The sequence below is a fragment of the Balaenoptera musculus genome, chromosome 2 (genome assembly GCF_009873245.2).
Source record: "Balaenoptera musculus isolate JJ_BM4_2016_0621 chromosome 2, mBalMus1.pri.v3, whole genome shotgun sequence".
Taxonomy (NCBI): domain Eukaryota; kingdom Metazoa; phylum Chordata; class Mammalia; order Artiodactyla; family Balaenopteridae; genus Balaenoptera; species Balaenoptera musculus.
The window spans coordinates 37,081,364-37,098,496 of record NC_045786.1 but is presented as its reverse complement, the minus strand read 5'-3'; the positions used below and the strand labels follow the sequence as shown (position 1 = coordinate 37,098,496).

At 43.7% G+C, this 17,133-nt stretch overlaps 1 protein-coding gene across 5 annotated transcripts; it reads right to left on the bottom strand.

Moving 5' to 3' along the window:
- ZNF774 (zinc finger protein 774) lies at positions 1-13,800 on the bottom strand. Of its 5 annotated transcripts, none has more exons than XM_036844953.1 (4): positions 13,780-13,800; positions 6,199-6,311; positions 3,638-3,744; positions 1-3,165 (listed from the first exon to the last, which is right to left on the bottom strand). In XM_036844953.1, exons 2-4 carry the CDS (start codon positions 6,303-6,305, stop codon positions 1,925-1,927), a joined length of 1,455 nt encoding a protein of 484 aa, XP_036700848.1. In that variant the 5' UTR covers positions 6,306-6,311; positions 13,780-13,800; the 3' UTR covers positions 1-1,924. The 5 variants fall into 5 exon arrangements, with proteins under 5 accessions (XP_036700848.1, XP_036700845.1, XP_036700844.1 ...); XM_036844950.1 differs by lacking the exon at positions 13,780-13,800 and adding an exon at positions 6,406-8,840; XM_036844949.1 differs by lacking the exon at positions 13,780-13,800 and adding an exon at positions 7,880-8,840.
- Positions 13,801-17,133: the final 3,333 nt, after the last annotated feature.

The following is a 17,133-nucleotide window of genomic DNA, read 5'->3' as shown; positions in this document are numbered from 1 at the left end:
CCCACCCCTAGAGTTTCCAATTCAGTAGGTCTGGGGCGGGGACTTAGAATTTGCATTTCTAACAAGTTCCCAGGTGATGATAATGCTACTGGTCTGGGCTCACATTTTAAGAATTTACAGCTCTGGATTAACCAGATTTTTTTTTTTTTTCTGATCAATTATCTATTAAAGAAAGAGTTTAGGTTATCAGCTGAGTTCTATGCCCCCATGAGTTACAGCACTCAGGTGGCACTCCATATAATGGAAGAGAACTAGTGTTCCAAGGCTGATGTATTAATTTAGTCTGTATTGACACAGGAAAGCTTGAAAGAAAACACCTTCAGTGCCCCACTCTTCTCTCCAGAGGGTTCAACACCCAACTCCCTCCTTAACCACTTACATCTGCCATGAGGATCGAGGACCCCAACACAGGACCCTGTAAAGCTCTCGGGAACTTAGGCTACATCCCTCCATCATTTCCAAATTCAGAGTGGTTTGATGGATATAATATGGGTCCTCCAGGCCTGTGGTGTCTCAGAGGCACTCCAACAAATCCCAGAGCTGGTCTGTTCCATGTTGTTGAAGAGGAGACATGCAGAGAGATCCTGGCTCTCCCGTTAGTTCATCATGTGACCCATAATGAGTCACATAATGAGTTGAGCATTTGAAGGCCTTAGGTTTTCAATAGGTAAAAAAAGAAGTCCCTCAATATGAGAGAAAGTGGGACACCTGGGGAAAATTAGCCACAGCTCCTTGGAAGAAAAGACATTGGCAACAATACCGTAACATTAAACTTTACAGGTATTACACTTTATAGTTTAACAACAAAGTGCTTGTGTGTGTGTGCATGTGCGTGTATATGTATCAGATCCTCACAATAACCTTGTGAGGTAAGTAAGGTAGGGCCTGAGAGAAGGGGAAAGTCTGGCCAAATTAGGTGTCAAGGGGCCAAGACACAAATACCTCACCTTCTCAACGAAGTCGGTGTGCCTTCCAACACACTGCCTTCCCTCCATTTCTTCAATTAAATAGAGGACTATACTAGTGCATAAAATGAATGACCCTAAAAGGATCAGAGACTTGCGTTAACTTAAAACTAAAGGGCCAGTGACCCAGCAAATGACAAAACAAGGGTTACATCCTTCAGCTAAATGCCAGGAAGGATCCCTGCAAAATCATTTAACATTCTCAGCAACTTTGCTTCCACAATTTTACAGTCCTCATCCAGGTTCCTCTGGGCTGTTCATCACAGGATATTTTCTATGCCTCAGAGGGCAGCAAACCTCCAGGGGGAGTACCTCATACACTGCTGTACAAAGAGCTTCTGAAATTCTTCTAGGCTCCAAGTCACAAGACTGCAGACATCCTCTACGATAATTCTGCCTTGTCATGGCAATGAGACATCTGGTGACTGCATAGCACTGGATTAGGAGAGTGTTTTCTGTTTTATTAAATCTATGTGTTCACACCCCGAATCTTCTAGTTCCAGTCTAATTTCTTGCAAGTTCTGGGTTTGTGGGGCTGCAATAATAAATTCCTTATTGAGTAATAAGGCCGATAAGAGCAACCAACCCTGTATTGAGTGTCTTCTAAAGGCCAGGCATTACATCAAGGGCTTTGTATAAGATCTCAAATATGAATCATTAATGATGAGAATGTGACTACATTTATCTCATTTCTCTTTTAGTAACCAGGCATCAAGCATTAAACTCACATTTTTCTGTCTAAGAGTCAGTCAAAAACACTGAAGGAATGCCTTTTGTGTTTAGAACATTATTTGGACCCTGTCGGTTTATCCTCGCCATTAAAGCACGGAAAAAGAGAACAGATCAGGGCCCGACTTGAGCCGCTGACACCCAGTTTCAGGTTTTCTCTGTTTGGAGCGCTTAAAGACAATAGCAATGGAAATTTGGAAGGGAGGAGAAGAACCATTAAAGACTATTTCCTAGACCAAATGGGTGTTCTGATGGCATAAAAGGTGTGCCTTCTGTCGGAAGCTCTTGTCACATTTACTACAGTGAAACGGTTTTTCTCCCGTATGTGTTCTCTGGTGTGTGAGAAAATGGGAACGCTGATTGAAGGTTTTGCCACACTCAGGACAGCGATAGGGTCTGTCTCCTAAGTGGATTCGTTGATGGGTAATGAAGTGGGAGCTCTGATTGAAGCTCTTCCCACACTCGCCACACTTATAGGGTCTTTCTCCTGTGTGGATCCGTTGGTGCTTGATGAGGGCAGAGCTGTCGGCAAATCCTTTCCCACAGCTGTCACACTGAAAAGGCCTCTCACCTGTGTGTGTCCTCTGGTGCGTGACCAGATGCGAGCTCTGACTGAAACTTTTGTGGCAGTAAGGACAACTGAACGGCCTTTCTCCTGAGTGAGTGCTCATGTGAGCCACAAAATGGGAACTATCTCTAAAGCCCTTCCCGCACTCCGGGCACTTAAAGGGCCGTTCTCCTGTGTGGGTTCGCTGGTGCTTAATCAAATCCGAGCTCTGGCTGAAACTCTCCCCACAGTCATTACACCTGTAAGGCTTCACTCCCGTGTGGGTCCTCTGGTGGGTGATGAAATTGGAGCTGCGACTAAAGCTTTTATGACACTCGAGGCACGTGTAGGGCTTCTCTCCTGTGTGGGTTCTTTGGTGCATTATGAGGTGTGGCTTCCGTCCGAAAGTCTTCCCACACTCTGGGCACTCATGGGGTCTCTCACCTGTGTGGGTTCGCTGATGTTTGATGAGGGTTGAGCTGTCGCTGAATTTTTTCTCACATCCATGGCATTGGTAGGGTTTCTCCCCTGTGTGTGTTCTGCGGTGGGTGACAAGGTCTGAACTCTGTTTGAAGCCTTTCCCACACTCCATGCATTTATAAGGCCTCTCACCGGTATGGGTTCTTAGGTGTCTTATGAGATAGGAACTCTGGTTAAAGCTTTTTCCACATTCTGCACACACCGGCTTCTTTCCTATATATCCTTCCAGGAGCTTGTTTAATTCCTTCTCCTGTGAAAAGGGCTCCTGCTGGCCCTCTGCTAGAAGGGTTCCATGCTGCCCTTCTAATTCAAGACCCCTCTCCCAGTTTCCTCCCCAACGAGGAGTATGAGAAATATCTCTATTGGCCCTTTCTGAGGATGTTCCACATTGTTCTGCTGTTTCAGAAATGTCCTGATTGAGTTTTACCACCTGATTCTTAAAGTCTGAAAAATTAACAGAAGTAACAGAGAATAAAGTTATCACTTATCAGGAAAGATCATAAGAAAGCAGCAAGAAAGATTAAAATTAGTGTTTTTGCAACAGACCACATTTAGTCTAACTACTCTCGTTTTCACTTTGTGAAAAGTTTATTGAAGATCATTGAGCTTACAGAAAACATGAATTCCTAAGCCCTTTTTATTTTAAGATGGTCAGATGAATCTTGAGGGGACCTTCATATCAAGAGTATACCACATATTGCCAAAATTGGGCAACTCCTTTTAAAGATGTTAGAGTCTAGACAAAAGTGAAATGTTTACTTAAAATGAAGACTTTATCTGGTCAATGACTGATTGCTCAGGAAGTCAAATTTAACCTTCTAATAGTAAGAACAAAAGTCTAGGGCAGCATTCCAAATTCCTCATTTAAACAAGGGCTGAAATGCTAGATTTCTGCCCACCGGGTAACACATCTCACCTGTGTGACTTTCCCTCAGGATCTTCCTCGCCTCAAAATTTTGGAGTGGTAGGACCCATGGCTCTTCCTTCTGCTCTAGCTGGGAGATTGCACTTGGTCTAGAAATCCTATAAGGAAGGTGAACACAGGATGTTAATGTGAGCCATCACACAAGGCCTGAGCAAAATGTAATCCCCCTTCTTCCCTAGGTAGAAGAGAACACCCCAGGAAGCTCTAATGTGTGTTAAGTCTCATTAAAAGGGCAGCCATGATGAAGTGATAAAAAAGGGTGCTCTCCCCAAGAGGCTGAGAAAAAGCTCTTTTCCTCCTATTAAAAAAAAAATCAGACTTGGGTGATAGAAACTCTAGAATAAGCACAATAACTCATCTCTCAAGGCATAAGGCTAAACCCATGTGGAGACATAATTTTATCAAAACAAAGCCGCCATGACCTCCCCCTTAGAAAGAATCAAGGAAGTTAACTATAACTATAATGTTTACTTTTTAATTTATTTATTTTAAAAATATTGATTTATTTATTTATTTTTGGCTGTGTTGGGTCTTTTTTGCGGCGCACGGGCTTTCTCTAGCTGCGGTGCACAGGCTTCTCATTGTGGTAGCTTCTCTTGTTGCGGAGCACGGGCTCTAGGCATGTGGGCTTCAGTAGTTGTGGCTCGGAGGCTCTAGAGCGCAGGCTCAGTAGTTGTGGCGCACGGGCTTAGTTGCTCCGCCGCATGTGGGATCTTCCCGGACCAGGGCATGAACCCGTGTCCCCTGCATTGGCAGGCGGATTCTTAACCACTGCGCCACCAGGGAAGCCCCATGTTTACTTTTTAAATTTTCCCAGAAGGGCAGCAGTCGGTACTGCCATGAGAAAAAGACAAACACTTGTAAGAAAAAAACAAAACAAAAACAAAAAAATGGACAAAGAACATGAATAGGCAATTCAGAAAAGAAAAAAATACAAGCAGCTTATAAATATATGGAAAACTTTTAACCTCAACATTCACCAAAGAAATTCAAATTAAAACAATGATACACTTAGGCAATATAGTGTAGAGGTAAAGAGTGCAAACTCAACAGTCAGATTGCCTGAATTTGAATCCTAACTCTGCCTCTTACTAGCTGTGTGACCTCAGGAAAGTTACTTAAACTCTCCGTGTCTCAGTGTCTTCATCTATAAATTAGGGAGAATGATAAAACCCACCTTACAGAGTTGTCGTGAGGATTAAGTGATTAAGTCCTCAGTAAATGTTAGCTATCACTATTATTTTACCCAGACTCTTAGATTATGATACCCACCATGATAGAATATGAAGAAATAGACACTTTCATATAATGCTAACAGAAATAAATAGCTTGATTCAATCTTTTTGGAAGGCATTTTGCAAAAACACCAAATACCTTAGAAGTCTATTCTCACACCCAGCAATTCTAATTCTGGGAATTCTAAGGAAATGAAAAAAAGTAAAACCAAAAAAAAAAAAGAAAAAGAAAGAAAGTTATGCAAAAGATATATTAGCTAATTATTAACTAATTACACTTCAATAAACAATACTTTCAAAAAGACAATTAGCTAAGAGATCATCATCACAATATAGGTGAAAATTTGAAATAACCTAAATGTCCCTCAATGAAGAAATAATTACATTTGATTGAGCCATATGAAATTGTCAGTTCATAGGTAAAAAGTGGTCAAAAAATGGTCACATATATGGTTCAATTTAACGTAACTGCTGTATTCCATAAAACAAAATACTAAGTGGTTATTTTAAGTAATGTACAGATATTTATTGTTGTCAAAATATATTCACAATACAATGTGTAAGAAAGTAAGATTTACAACTGAATATTCAGTATGATCCCAATTTTTTTCTTTTCTTTCTTTTTTTTTTTTAATTGTATATATGCTTAGGAAAATGGCTGGAAGGATCGTAACTCTTCAGCAGTGGGATGGATGACTTTTGTTTTCATTTTGCTTGCCTTTTTTTTGTGAGTACATATCACTTGTGTATTAGATATGAAGTAAAGCAGGGAGAAGGCATTGCCATGGTATATTTTTTCCCTTTTTTTTGTTTTTTTTTTGGCCACACGGTGCAGCGTGCAGGATCTTAGTTCCCTGACCAGGGATTGAACCGGCGCCCCCTGCAGTGGGAGCGTGGAGTCTTAACCACTGGACGGCCAGGGAAGTCCTGCCACAGTATTTTAGAAAGAGCATTGGAGGGTTTTTGTTTTTTTTTTAAGTGACAGGAAAAAAACCATGGGAAGAGCTCCCCCTTTTCCACAAAGACCTGGGTTGGACTCTCACCTCTGCCACTTAACTTTGAGTCTCAGGGTCCTGAGCTGGAAAAGGGGGATGAAAATACATCAAAGAGTTACGGTGAGATATCAGTAAGACAATAAATATCAAATAAATTTGCAAACTACTAAGTGCCATAAAAATGGAAGTCATTCTTTTTCTGCCAGGGAGGTAACAATTACTCTCACAGAGATCTGAAGCTCTAAGAGACCAACAACCCTAGAGACCACTCATATCTGGGCCCTCTCAAAATATCTAAGATAATGGAGAGTAGCATCCTTACCCTTTGAGAGCCCATTCTTCTAACTGTGCTGGGTGGTATCCCTGAAGAGGACTCGCTAAGCAGTGTCCAGGTAACCCACTCGTCCCTGAAGTCCCCAGCCACATCATCAGTTCCTACAGCAAGAGACCTCAGTATGCATCAAGAGCTCTTTAGATATTCTCACCATTGTCTCAAAACCAAAAGACAGTCACTATGGCCCCAACATACCTAAACAAAACCTGCTGACCAGAATAGCTCTGAGGTAAATGCTGTGAACCACAGAAGGGATGCTTTTCTTATTCTGTTTTAACATAATCTTTCCTTTGGCCAACTTTCTCATCACAAAATGAGGCCTGGGCCTCCCAAACACATCTGCAGAACCCTCAGTCTTTTGGAGACATTAACTTTTTGAGGAACAAATTGTCCATGATGGACAAGATAAACAGAGGAGAGAGTGCACAGGTATAACTCGATTTCTGGAAAGCTTTGGATTCTCTCCAACTACATTTTCCTCAGCTAGGTAGGAAATTGCAGACTTCATTACATTCATATTAGTTATGAGAATAGCTGACTTTTCCTGGCTTGTAGATTTAGTGTCAATTTCAAGGGACAAACTATGCAGAAGCCCAAAAGGAACTGCCCTAGGTATCATTCTATTTCAAGGTTTAATGCAGTCAGAAATGGGACTTAAAAAGACATGGATTTTAAAAAACAACATGGATAAGCTGTAAAATTAAGTGAAATTCAATGGCGATAAGCACAAAACAAAATGCTTGGGGGCTGAAAAGAATCATTAACACATTAATAAAATTAACATCACTATCATGAAAAAATTATTTGGGGGGAGATGGTCAGGTTACTGGATGCATCAGTAATTTATTCAGTAATTAATATTCTGTTAGGCATTAGGAGTCACAAAGTAATATAGGATAATGTTTGTTTTTTTGTTTGTTTTCCCCCTTAAAGAGTTTCCACTAAAAACAAATACAGTCAGCCAGCTGATTGAACAGATGAACCTGCTAAAAAGAATTCTGTATTTCAGTGGAGGATGGATCAGACCGGGGTGAGGAACTTTTACTCTTTCACACCTTTTGTCTCACCAATCAGAGCACCTGTGTACTACTAGAATACACACACTGTTCATGGAAACATTTATGCATTTACACATATTGCTATTGGTCACTTATAAAGTACTGGGTTTTTAGGAGCCTAAAAGCTGTGGGAATACATTTCATCTCTCTGGTTTAAAACCTTAACAAACAAAAATAATGTCATTAGGAAGTGAAAACTGTAATGAGTTTTGAGCATACATTTTATTTCTCCATCCATTACAAAACCCAACAGCAGGGCCCATCTACAGGAGACAGCGGGATGGAGAGTTCTTAGCCAAGGTTAGAGAAACCCTGTTTCCCACCCGGTCTCCTGCCCCGCCGTACAGGAGACCTCAAAGGCCCTAGACCGCTGAGGTGCTGTGACTAAGTGCCATTGTGAGAAGCACTAGTTTGTTCACTGGGTTTATTAATAGGAACATGACCGCACGGGTAGGGCCGACACCCATTCTCCTCCCTCGCGGTGCTGTAGGCCCTAATCTAGGTGCAGCGGTCAAAGGGTCGCAAAGCTAAACTGAAACCAGAGGACCACCACCGAGGAGCCAAAAAAGAGGATGAGCTATCCCGACGCCGGCAGAGAAAAGCGCAGCTACCTCTCCTCACTCCTCAGCAAGACCCGCGGGCTCGGAAAGGCGAGCGTGGGGACCCGGCAGAGACAACGTCGGGGCGGCGGGCGAGCCCCATCCACGCCCCTCAGCAGAGGCCGGGCTGCAGCCGCAGTCTCCTTCCCCGGATCACTCACCGCCCCGGGGCCCAGCCCGGGATGGAGCACGAAGTGAGAGTCCTCCACCGCCGAGCCGCACCCGGCCAGCAACGCCGTGGCAGTCCCGCCCAGAACCCGACTGGGATTCGTGACAGGGCTGTGGGGACACAGGTGGGACTCTAGACAAGACAGCCAGCAGCCGGAAAATACCGCCCCCGTCCTCTTGCCATTGGCTTTTCAGTTTCTGGAACGAGAAGTCTCCCCCGTCCATAGGCTGATAGAGCTTTCAATCACCGCGGAGCCTTTTGGGAAATGTAGTCCTGAGCAAGACCTCAAAGGACTGGGAGTCCCGGGACGCCCAGTTCCGAGCGGTGACAAGGGCTAAACCCAGTTCACCCGAGCTACCCGACCGCTGGAACCGCCTCTTTAGAGCTGAGAAGAGGATCCAAAGACTGTACACCCAAAGATGGATCTGCAGATGCGAACCTCCGGGCCTCATCTGACTAGCGCCGAGCAGCCTTTACCAACCACTGCATCTCCCGCGCTCTGGCACCTTCCAGAGCGTGAAGCAGCTCAGCGCTATAACCTTGCGGTGCAGCCGCCTCTGCTGGGTCCCCCGCCTTACCCCTGGGCGGCCAGAGCCGCGGCCAAGTTCCAGGCCATTCAGACTGGGCATAACAAACCCCAGTCAGGAGCCGTTAGTGGAAAACAGACGTTCTGCTTCCTTCTATTAGCAGCACAGTTCCCAGGCATATCCCTTTTCCATTATAACCAGAGGAGGGCTGCGAGGGCGTCAAGTATTCTAGGAAATGTGGTGTTGGGTTCCAAACTGCGGAGACTCCTGGATCTTACGTGAGAGCCAGTGTTCACTTTGCGGGGGGGCCGGGGGGGGAACCTAAAAAATAATAAAAGCCTTTCCTCACAATGAAAAAAACATGCCTGTCTACTCTTGATTCACTCCAGCTGAAAAAAGGAAAGTACATTTTGTGATGAACTGTAAAAAGCTTAGAATTACCAGCCAATGGGCTAATGCCTAAGACTCCTTTGATGCTAATTCAACCATTCCTTCAACAAACATATATGGTGCATCTTCTAACAAATATTCACTGGGAATGTTCTGTACTCAAGACTGTTTGGGCACTGTGGTTACCCACAGGAATCACACGTGCTCCTTGCTTTCATGAAGCTCACAGTCCAATAGGGGAGATAAACCATAAAAGACACTAAATACGAAGTAATATTTTGTCTTTTCTTCTTTTTTTCATATAACCAGTGGCATCTCAGTATTTGCTACATAATTGTAGTCATCTGCGAGATAACCACAATTGCAGTTTGGGAAATTCTGTCCACTATAAACAAATGTCTGGTCTTGCTTTGCAGGAACAGCAAGGAACGTCCAGGAAACCTAGAGGTTTCCAGGCCTCATGTGACTGGAACATAGTTCAGACCCTAGAGAATCAAAGGCATCTCTAGGCCTCTCAGGAGTCTTTCCGGTATTCTGCCATCGGGGGAGATTCTGTAGTTCTTCAATCAATCAGCCGGGAGTGTGGAGGGAAGATGAATGAAGAATCACAGAATCTGGCTGATGCCTATCACCTGCCCCTTCTCTCTCTCTCTCTGGCTTATTTCTTTTGCCCCAGTCTCTTATTCACCATTATCAGGTGTGTGGGGAGAAGGTGGAAAGGGTGGGCGGGGGGGGGGGCAGAGAAGCTTGGTCTCCACAAGGAAGTCAGTAGAGAAAACAAGACCATGTACCTCAGGTGGCCACTTGGAGAGAGGACCATGACCTGTTGGGATCTGGGTGCTTAAGAGTGTGGTAGAGAGGAACTTCCCTAGTGGTCCAGTGGGTAAGACTCCGAGTTCCCAATACAGGGGACCTGGGTTCGATGCCTGGTCGGGGAACTAGATTCCGTATGCATGCGTGCCACTGCTGGGAGTCCGCATGCCACAACTAAGAAGTCTGTGTACTGTAACTAAGACCTGCTGCAGCCAAAATAAATAAATAAATAAATATTAAAAAAAAAAAAAAAAGAATGTGGAAGAGAGGAGGAAGTGGGGGAGGGGAGCGAAACTGTGAAAGGACCTCTTGGAGAATGAAAAGAGAAAGATTTTTGGCAGGTGCTATAACTGAAATTTTTATGAGAGGGAGTATATTCGTTATCTATTGTTGCATAACAAATTACCCCCAAACTTAGTAGTTTAAAACAACAAGCATTTATTACCTTACAGTTTCTGTGAGTCAACTTAGCTGAGTGTCTCTAATTGAGGGTCTCTCATGAGGTTACCGTCTAGATGTCAGTTGGGGCTGCAGTTATCTGAAGGCCCTACTGGGGCTGGACCTGCTTCTAAGATTACTCATATGGCTGTTTCCTCACGCAGGCCTGTCTTCATAACAGGGCAGCTGGTTTCCCCAGAGTGAGTGATCTACAAGAGATAGGAACCTAATCTTGGAAGGGATACGCCACCCCTTCTGCCATATGCTCTTGGTCACACAGACCAACCCTGGTACAGTGTGGGAGAGGACTACACAAGGACATGAACACTAGGAAGCAAGAGTCATTGTGGCTGGCTCTCACAGGTCTAAAGCAGATTTTAGGACATTTTCCTTGTGACATAATGTCAAACTCCTGTGACACCTCTTTAAGGAAACTTATACTAGAGATCTATATGTATGGGGAACTTGGGGTTGGGGGGAGTCACAATGCATACACTATGAGCCAGATGTACAAAAATTTAAAAAATATCTCTATAATTGAACTTAGATTTCTCAGGAGATTCTCTTTATTGGGCAGTTCTTCAGCTTACCAGTTAACAGTCTCTTCTGGGTTAAAAAAAAAAAAGCCTACTTTTGGGTAAATCTAAGTCAATTTGAAATTCCTATTCCCTCTGAGAGCTGTCTCCTCCAAAGGTCTTCCCTCCACTTACTCCCTTCCCAACATGTTATTTAGGCGCAAGGAGAAAGGACCCTGGTTCTCCAGCTGATCTTCTCCACCAGCTCCTGCTCACTCCACTTGAGGTGCAGCTCACGCCTTACCAGATCTCTGCTCTGGCCTCTGTACTGATCGCATCCCCTCCTGCCCCATTCAAGCCTGGTGGTCTTTTTTCTCTGGTGCCTTCTTCGTCTGCTACCCAGAAGCCTTGGGTCACATGGTGATGCTTTGGGATGCTTCCTAGCTCCAGCTTCAGCTACTTCCATCTCCCCTCACTGGGAGCTCTTAGGGACTTCTGGAACCCTTCATGCTACATAGCATCAAAGAAGCCTTGGGTACTACCTCTAACCCACTTTCTGCTCAGTTCAGCTGTGGCTGCCATTTCCACCCTGCTGTAACTGCCTCATGTTGACTCAGGGATGCTTTATGGGTCAGTTTCCTTTAATAGTTCAAAAAAAATAAATAGGCTGTACTTTCCGTTATTTCAGTTTCCCTTTCAACCTCTCTGGGGTTCTTATCATCACTGCCCATCCCCCTTCACTGATGATAAATTTCCTGGCTTACTTTTAATAGCTGCCTGGAAGTACATGTATAGGGAACAGCACTTGACCACTGTGGTTTAGCCAAATCAGGTGTTATTTTTCTCATGTATCAAGAAGTGTAGGGCTGGACTTCCCTGGTGGTCCAGTGGTTAAGACTCTGTGCTTCCACTGCAGGGGACGCCAGTTCATCCCTGGTCAGGGAAGTTCCGCATGCCCCGAGGTGTGGCCTAAATAAATAAATAAATAAACCAAAAACCAAAAAACAAGAAGAAGTGTAGTGCTGGTGCAGTGACTCTGAGATGATATCAAGGATCTAGGCGTCCTCTCTTCCTGCTCTGCCAACCTTGGTGTGTGGCTCTTGTCCTCATGGTCACTTCCAGTTGTCATGTTTGCATTCCAGAATAGAGTACTATTCTGCCATTAAATGCTATTATCATTGAAATTATGTTGTAGAACATGGAAAAATGAAAATTTTTTTATGAGTGGCAAAATAGTTACTGAAATATAATCCCATTTGTATGTAGTGAGTATCTGTCATTTGTCTACCAGCACACTATCCTTCTATGGGCAATAGCACCCGATCTTTCTTTACAAAACAGCACCCAGTGGTTCAGATGGGAACTGCCATCTGATTACGTGACCTTCCCTCTGTCACTGCGTTTGGATTAGAGGTGGCACTTGACCAACCCTGAGGCAATCACAGAACTGGGCCAACTTGCCCATGACAATTCGTCAGGGAGTATGCGAGTAACCCAAGCTGAGCCTGTCAGGGACCTTCCCTGGGACTTTTTAAGGTAGAACCAAAGGAAAAAGACCTTTTCCTTCTTGGAAGTGAAAATGGGAAGATGTGAAGCTGCAGGCTACTGGTAGCCTTGTTTCCCACCAGCCGAACTGCAGTCTGAGAGAATGAGGTGAACGCAGAGAGAGGGAAGCAAAGAGCAGAAGCCAGGAGGCAGCCCTGAGAATATTTGAGTCTTTGGTCACTGAGGCCAGAAATAACCCTGACTTTTCTTAGGTTTGTTTTATGAGTCAATAAATATTCTTTTCTCAACTAAGCCAGTTTGAATGATACAGTTCAGGCACTCGAAATTTTAAAATTCCCCAGTAATGCATCATTTCTATTAAAAAACATATCCAAGCATCTGTATGCACATACACACAGACACACACACGTGTATACACATAAACATAGAAATACTTTTTGCTCATCTGTATTTTAAATATTCCTCAGTGAACACATTAATTTTTTAATGCCATATTTTAGAATGACCCATTTAAACTTACTCAGTGAAAAAGGTTCAGATAACTCACATAAAAGGGAATAAAATTAGAAACAAAATAAGCAACTTAAATTATTAACTTTGTTAATAATAAAGAATAGTAAAAAAATTGTAAGCCCTTTTAAGTCGAATCACTTCCAGGATAATTAACCAATTCAAATCCTTGGTAGAGATTCAAAACAAAGCATCTAATGCCTAGGTCTACGTGATAAAAAGGATCAGGCATGGATTATCACCAATTGGTGTAATAATGGGGTAGTTCTCTTAAGAACCCGCTCTTTTACTGAAGATAGAGTTCAGCATGTCCTCATTTAGAGGGAAGCCTGAGATTTTTAGAGGGCCTCCCCACCACACCTCCTGCCAAGATCTGGGAACCAGCTTCATTTCCTGTCTCTGGTAACCCGACATCCCATATAAAAGACTTTTCTGTGTACTGTGAACCGTATGAGGAGGGCTTTGTGACCCTCAGAGGCTAATTTTTGCAAGACAGAAATTCTCTATTTAAAAATGTATGTTGAAATCACATATTCCATCACCATGGGGAGTTTCTTATTTCCTCTAACAAAACACTTTATTTTTATGAGTATACAAGTAATATGCATTCATTCATTTTTGAAAAACTAGAAATATAGATAATTAGAAAGAAGAGAGACATCCTATCACCCACTAAAAAACTACTGCTTGATATTTTACTGCATGTCAGTGTGTGTGTGTGTGTGTGTGTGTGTGTGTGTGTGTGTGTGTGTGTGTGATAGAAAATTTTAGCTGGGCAGAAGCTAGAGTTCAGATATCTCAGGGGGGAAGAGGAGACTCCTCCCTTTCTTTCCCTACTCCATTTCGTATTAAGTGTGTGGGCATCTGGTGTCTTTTCCTTTTTTATTTGAAAGAGGAGAGAGGAGTTTTTTGATGCAGAGGTGCCTGGGGAGGAGGAGAAGAGAGGAAGACAATTTAGGGAATAGCGAGGTGTCTGCCTGATTTCTTCTGCCACCCCATGACAGTAGACCGAGAAACAGAGAACTATGTTCCATAGAGGCTGACCTTGACCTTGGCCACTGGCAGTGCTCTTCAGGACACAGGAGAAGCCATACAATCCAGACCTGGAGCAAGGACGGTCCTCTCCTAACCCGTGGGCGATGGTAATGCTGCCTGGTGGAGCAGCTCTCTGACTCAGGGCCGTTGCAGACAGGCCAGGGGTGAGGAGGAGGACGTGCGATGCGCAAAACAAGTGAAATAGTGCCACATCTGGAGATTCTGAGAAAAAAAAGGAAGAATTTTCCGGGTGAGGGTGGGGAAGGACACTGAGGTCTTGCAGTCAAGGAGATGGGATTTAGAGCAATGTTTTCAAACTTGAACAGGCATATGAATCACCTGGGGAGCGAGGTTTTTTTTTTTTTTTTCATTTTTAAACACCTTTTATTATTTTGATCATTTTTCCTTCAATGACGTTAACGACAGCACTCTATTTATGGGGTAACTTTTACTTTACATTCACTTACATGGAGGATCCCAAATAAATCCCAAAGGTTTCTAAGTTGTACTACTTGGGGAACAATAAATATCAGATGGCAGGCCTTCCCTGGTGGCTCAGTGGTTGAGAATCTGCCTGCCAATGCAGGGGACACGGGTTCGAGCCCTGGTCTGGGAAGATCCCACATGCCGCGGAGCAGCTAGGCCCGTGAGCCACAACTACTGAGCCTGCGCATCTGGAGCCTGTGCTCCTCAACAGGAGAGACCGCAATAATGAAAGGCCCACGCACCGCGATGAAGAGTGGCCCCCACTTGCCACAACTAGAGAAAGCCCTCGCACAGAAACGAAGACCCAACACGGCCAAAAATAAATAATAAATAAGTTAAAAAAAAAAAAATCAGATGGCATTTCTTTCTAATATAATGATTTAAGCAGCATTTTCTTTTCCTATCCTGTGGGAACAAAAGGAAGCAATATATGATTTTTTTTAAAGGTTGCAGGCAATGTGCTACATTTGGCTTCATTTTTAACACTTTTTGGAGATAAAATTTATGTAACTTAATATTCAAAAAATAAGTGTACAACTCAGTGGTTTTTAGTATATTCACAATGTTGAGCAACTATCACCACCACCTAATTCCAAAATATTTCCATCACCCCAAAAAGAAACCCCTTACCCATTAGCAGGGACTTCCAGTGCCTCCTTTCTCTCATTCCCTAAGCAAACACTAATCTACTTTCTGTCTTATGGATTTGCCTATCCTGGACATTTCATATGAATGGAATCATACAATCTGTGGCCTTTTGTGTCTGGCTTCCTTCACTTAGCATAACGTTTTCAAGGCTTATCCACGTCACAGCATGTATCAGTACTTCAGTCCTTTCTATGGCTGAATAATAGTCCATCGTGTGGATATACCATATTTTGTTTATCCACTCAGCAGTTGATGTGGGAGCTTGTATTTTATTTTATTTATTTTAATTGATTAATTTGTTTATTTTGGCTGCACTGGGTCTTTGCTGTGGCACGCGGGCTTCTCTAGTTACAGTGTGTGGGCTTCGCTAGTTGCGGTGCACCAGCTTAGTTGCGGTATGTGGGATCTTAGTTACCCGGTCAGGGATCGAACCTGGGTTCCCAGCAGTGGAAGCGCTGAGTCCTAAGCACTGGACCACCAGGGAAGTCCCCGTGAGCTTGCATTATTTTAAATACATATTTGGATTCAGCAGGTCCTGAGTGGGGCCTGAGATTCTGCATTTCTAGCAATCTCCTGGGTGTTGTCCAATACTGCTGGTTCAAGGACCGCACTTTGAGTGGTGAGGATTTAGACTCTAAAGACTACACTTTAGATCATCACAATTTGGGATATTAATATAAACACACACCTGGAACATACTGGTTAAACACACTCATACACACTTTAAAAAAAAAAGAGTGGAATCATGCTGTCACACTTCTTTTGACAAGGCTAATGAGGTATTTATTAATCTTTAGCATGGAGTTCTGCCTTCATTAAAGCCATTACTCACCATGAACACGTGAAAGAACTTTTGCTTCACAGCTCGGACTTGACCTTAGCAGACATTTTCAGGCACGGATACCTATAAACAACGAATGGTCATATTAACCATGAGGACAGTTTATTATCGACAATGGAAATTCTAGATCCCTGATTTATGAATTTGCTAATTGCTCTTCCCTGTTAAGGGTCTTTCCCATAGGAGGTGGGAGTGCCTCTTTTGTGAGAACATTTCTGGGCCCAGGGTATCAAGAGACACATTGATACACATCAGCCTAAAGAAATTAATGTATTACATCTAACCTGCCACTTATGTACTACCAAGAAAGGGAACAAAACTGCTAGTTACACTCTGACATGCTGTCAATTGTAAGATGCATCCTGATTTCAATGATACTATAAGGTTATAAATGTACATCCCAGGGTCAGTGAAATATGGCAATGTTCCCATCTGTACCAGACTCGGTTTATGTGCCATTACAAGTCCTGCACTTGCCTTGCTTTCTGGCCAGAACACTAGCGATGAATGACTTGCTCTGTGGCGGATGCTCCATGTTCCTCATGTGACATGAGGGCATGAAACAACAATGCCAGGCCTCATACCAGCATCTATGCTTCTATCCTCTGCCATGTGGGTTCCCTATTGCTGCTGATGTAAGAGACCCAGTGGACCACCTCAAAATCCATGGATGCACACTGTCTCACCTGCAGAGTGGCACTGGCCACAGAACCTGACCCTGCTGTCTTGGGTTCTAGCTTTCTCTGTGGCTGCCCGAGTAGTGCTGCTCAACTCATAAGAGAGGAAGAGTTGACATAATGAGGGGCAAACTTTGACCAGTGGGAGACGGCAGCCTATCGATCAGTTTATCCCTCCTTCTTGCCCCTCCTCCACGGGGTGCCCCCCACAGAATACTCAGAGATGCAGAAGCTTTATCTGGCTTCTCAAAGATGTCCAGTGATTCCCAGGAAGCAAACTGTGCTTGCAAAAGCAATGGCTAGCACAGTGCTAACACGTGCTCTTATATTTGCTCTTCCTCGTTCCTTTACCCCCTTTTCCCTTCACCCCTGTTTCCCTGGGATACACACCCTCATAAAGTGCCGGTATAAAAACTTTGCCTCAGGCCCTGTTTTCTAAGGAACCCAGGCTGAGACACCATCTCAGTGTCAGTTGAGGGATGGAATTGAGGAACTTTGTGGGAATGGAGTCATGTGCCACTGTGAACAGGGAAAGAAGGAGGGTGTGAAAGGAGAGAAGTAGCAGAGGCATCCTAGAATTTTCTAAGAGGTCAGCACCAGGACTTAATGACTTCTTACACACAAAGGGCACAGATATAGATCTCTTTATGCTTAGGTGAACAGCTACTATCTGCCTTCAGAAAGCAAGAGTGGATCCAATGTCTGACTTCT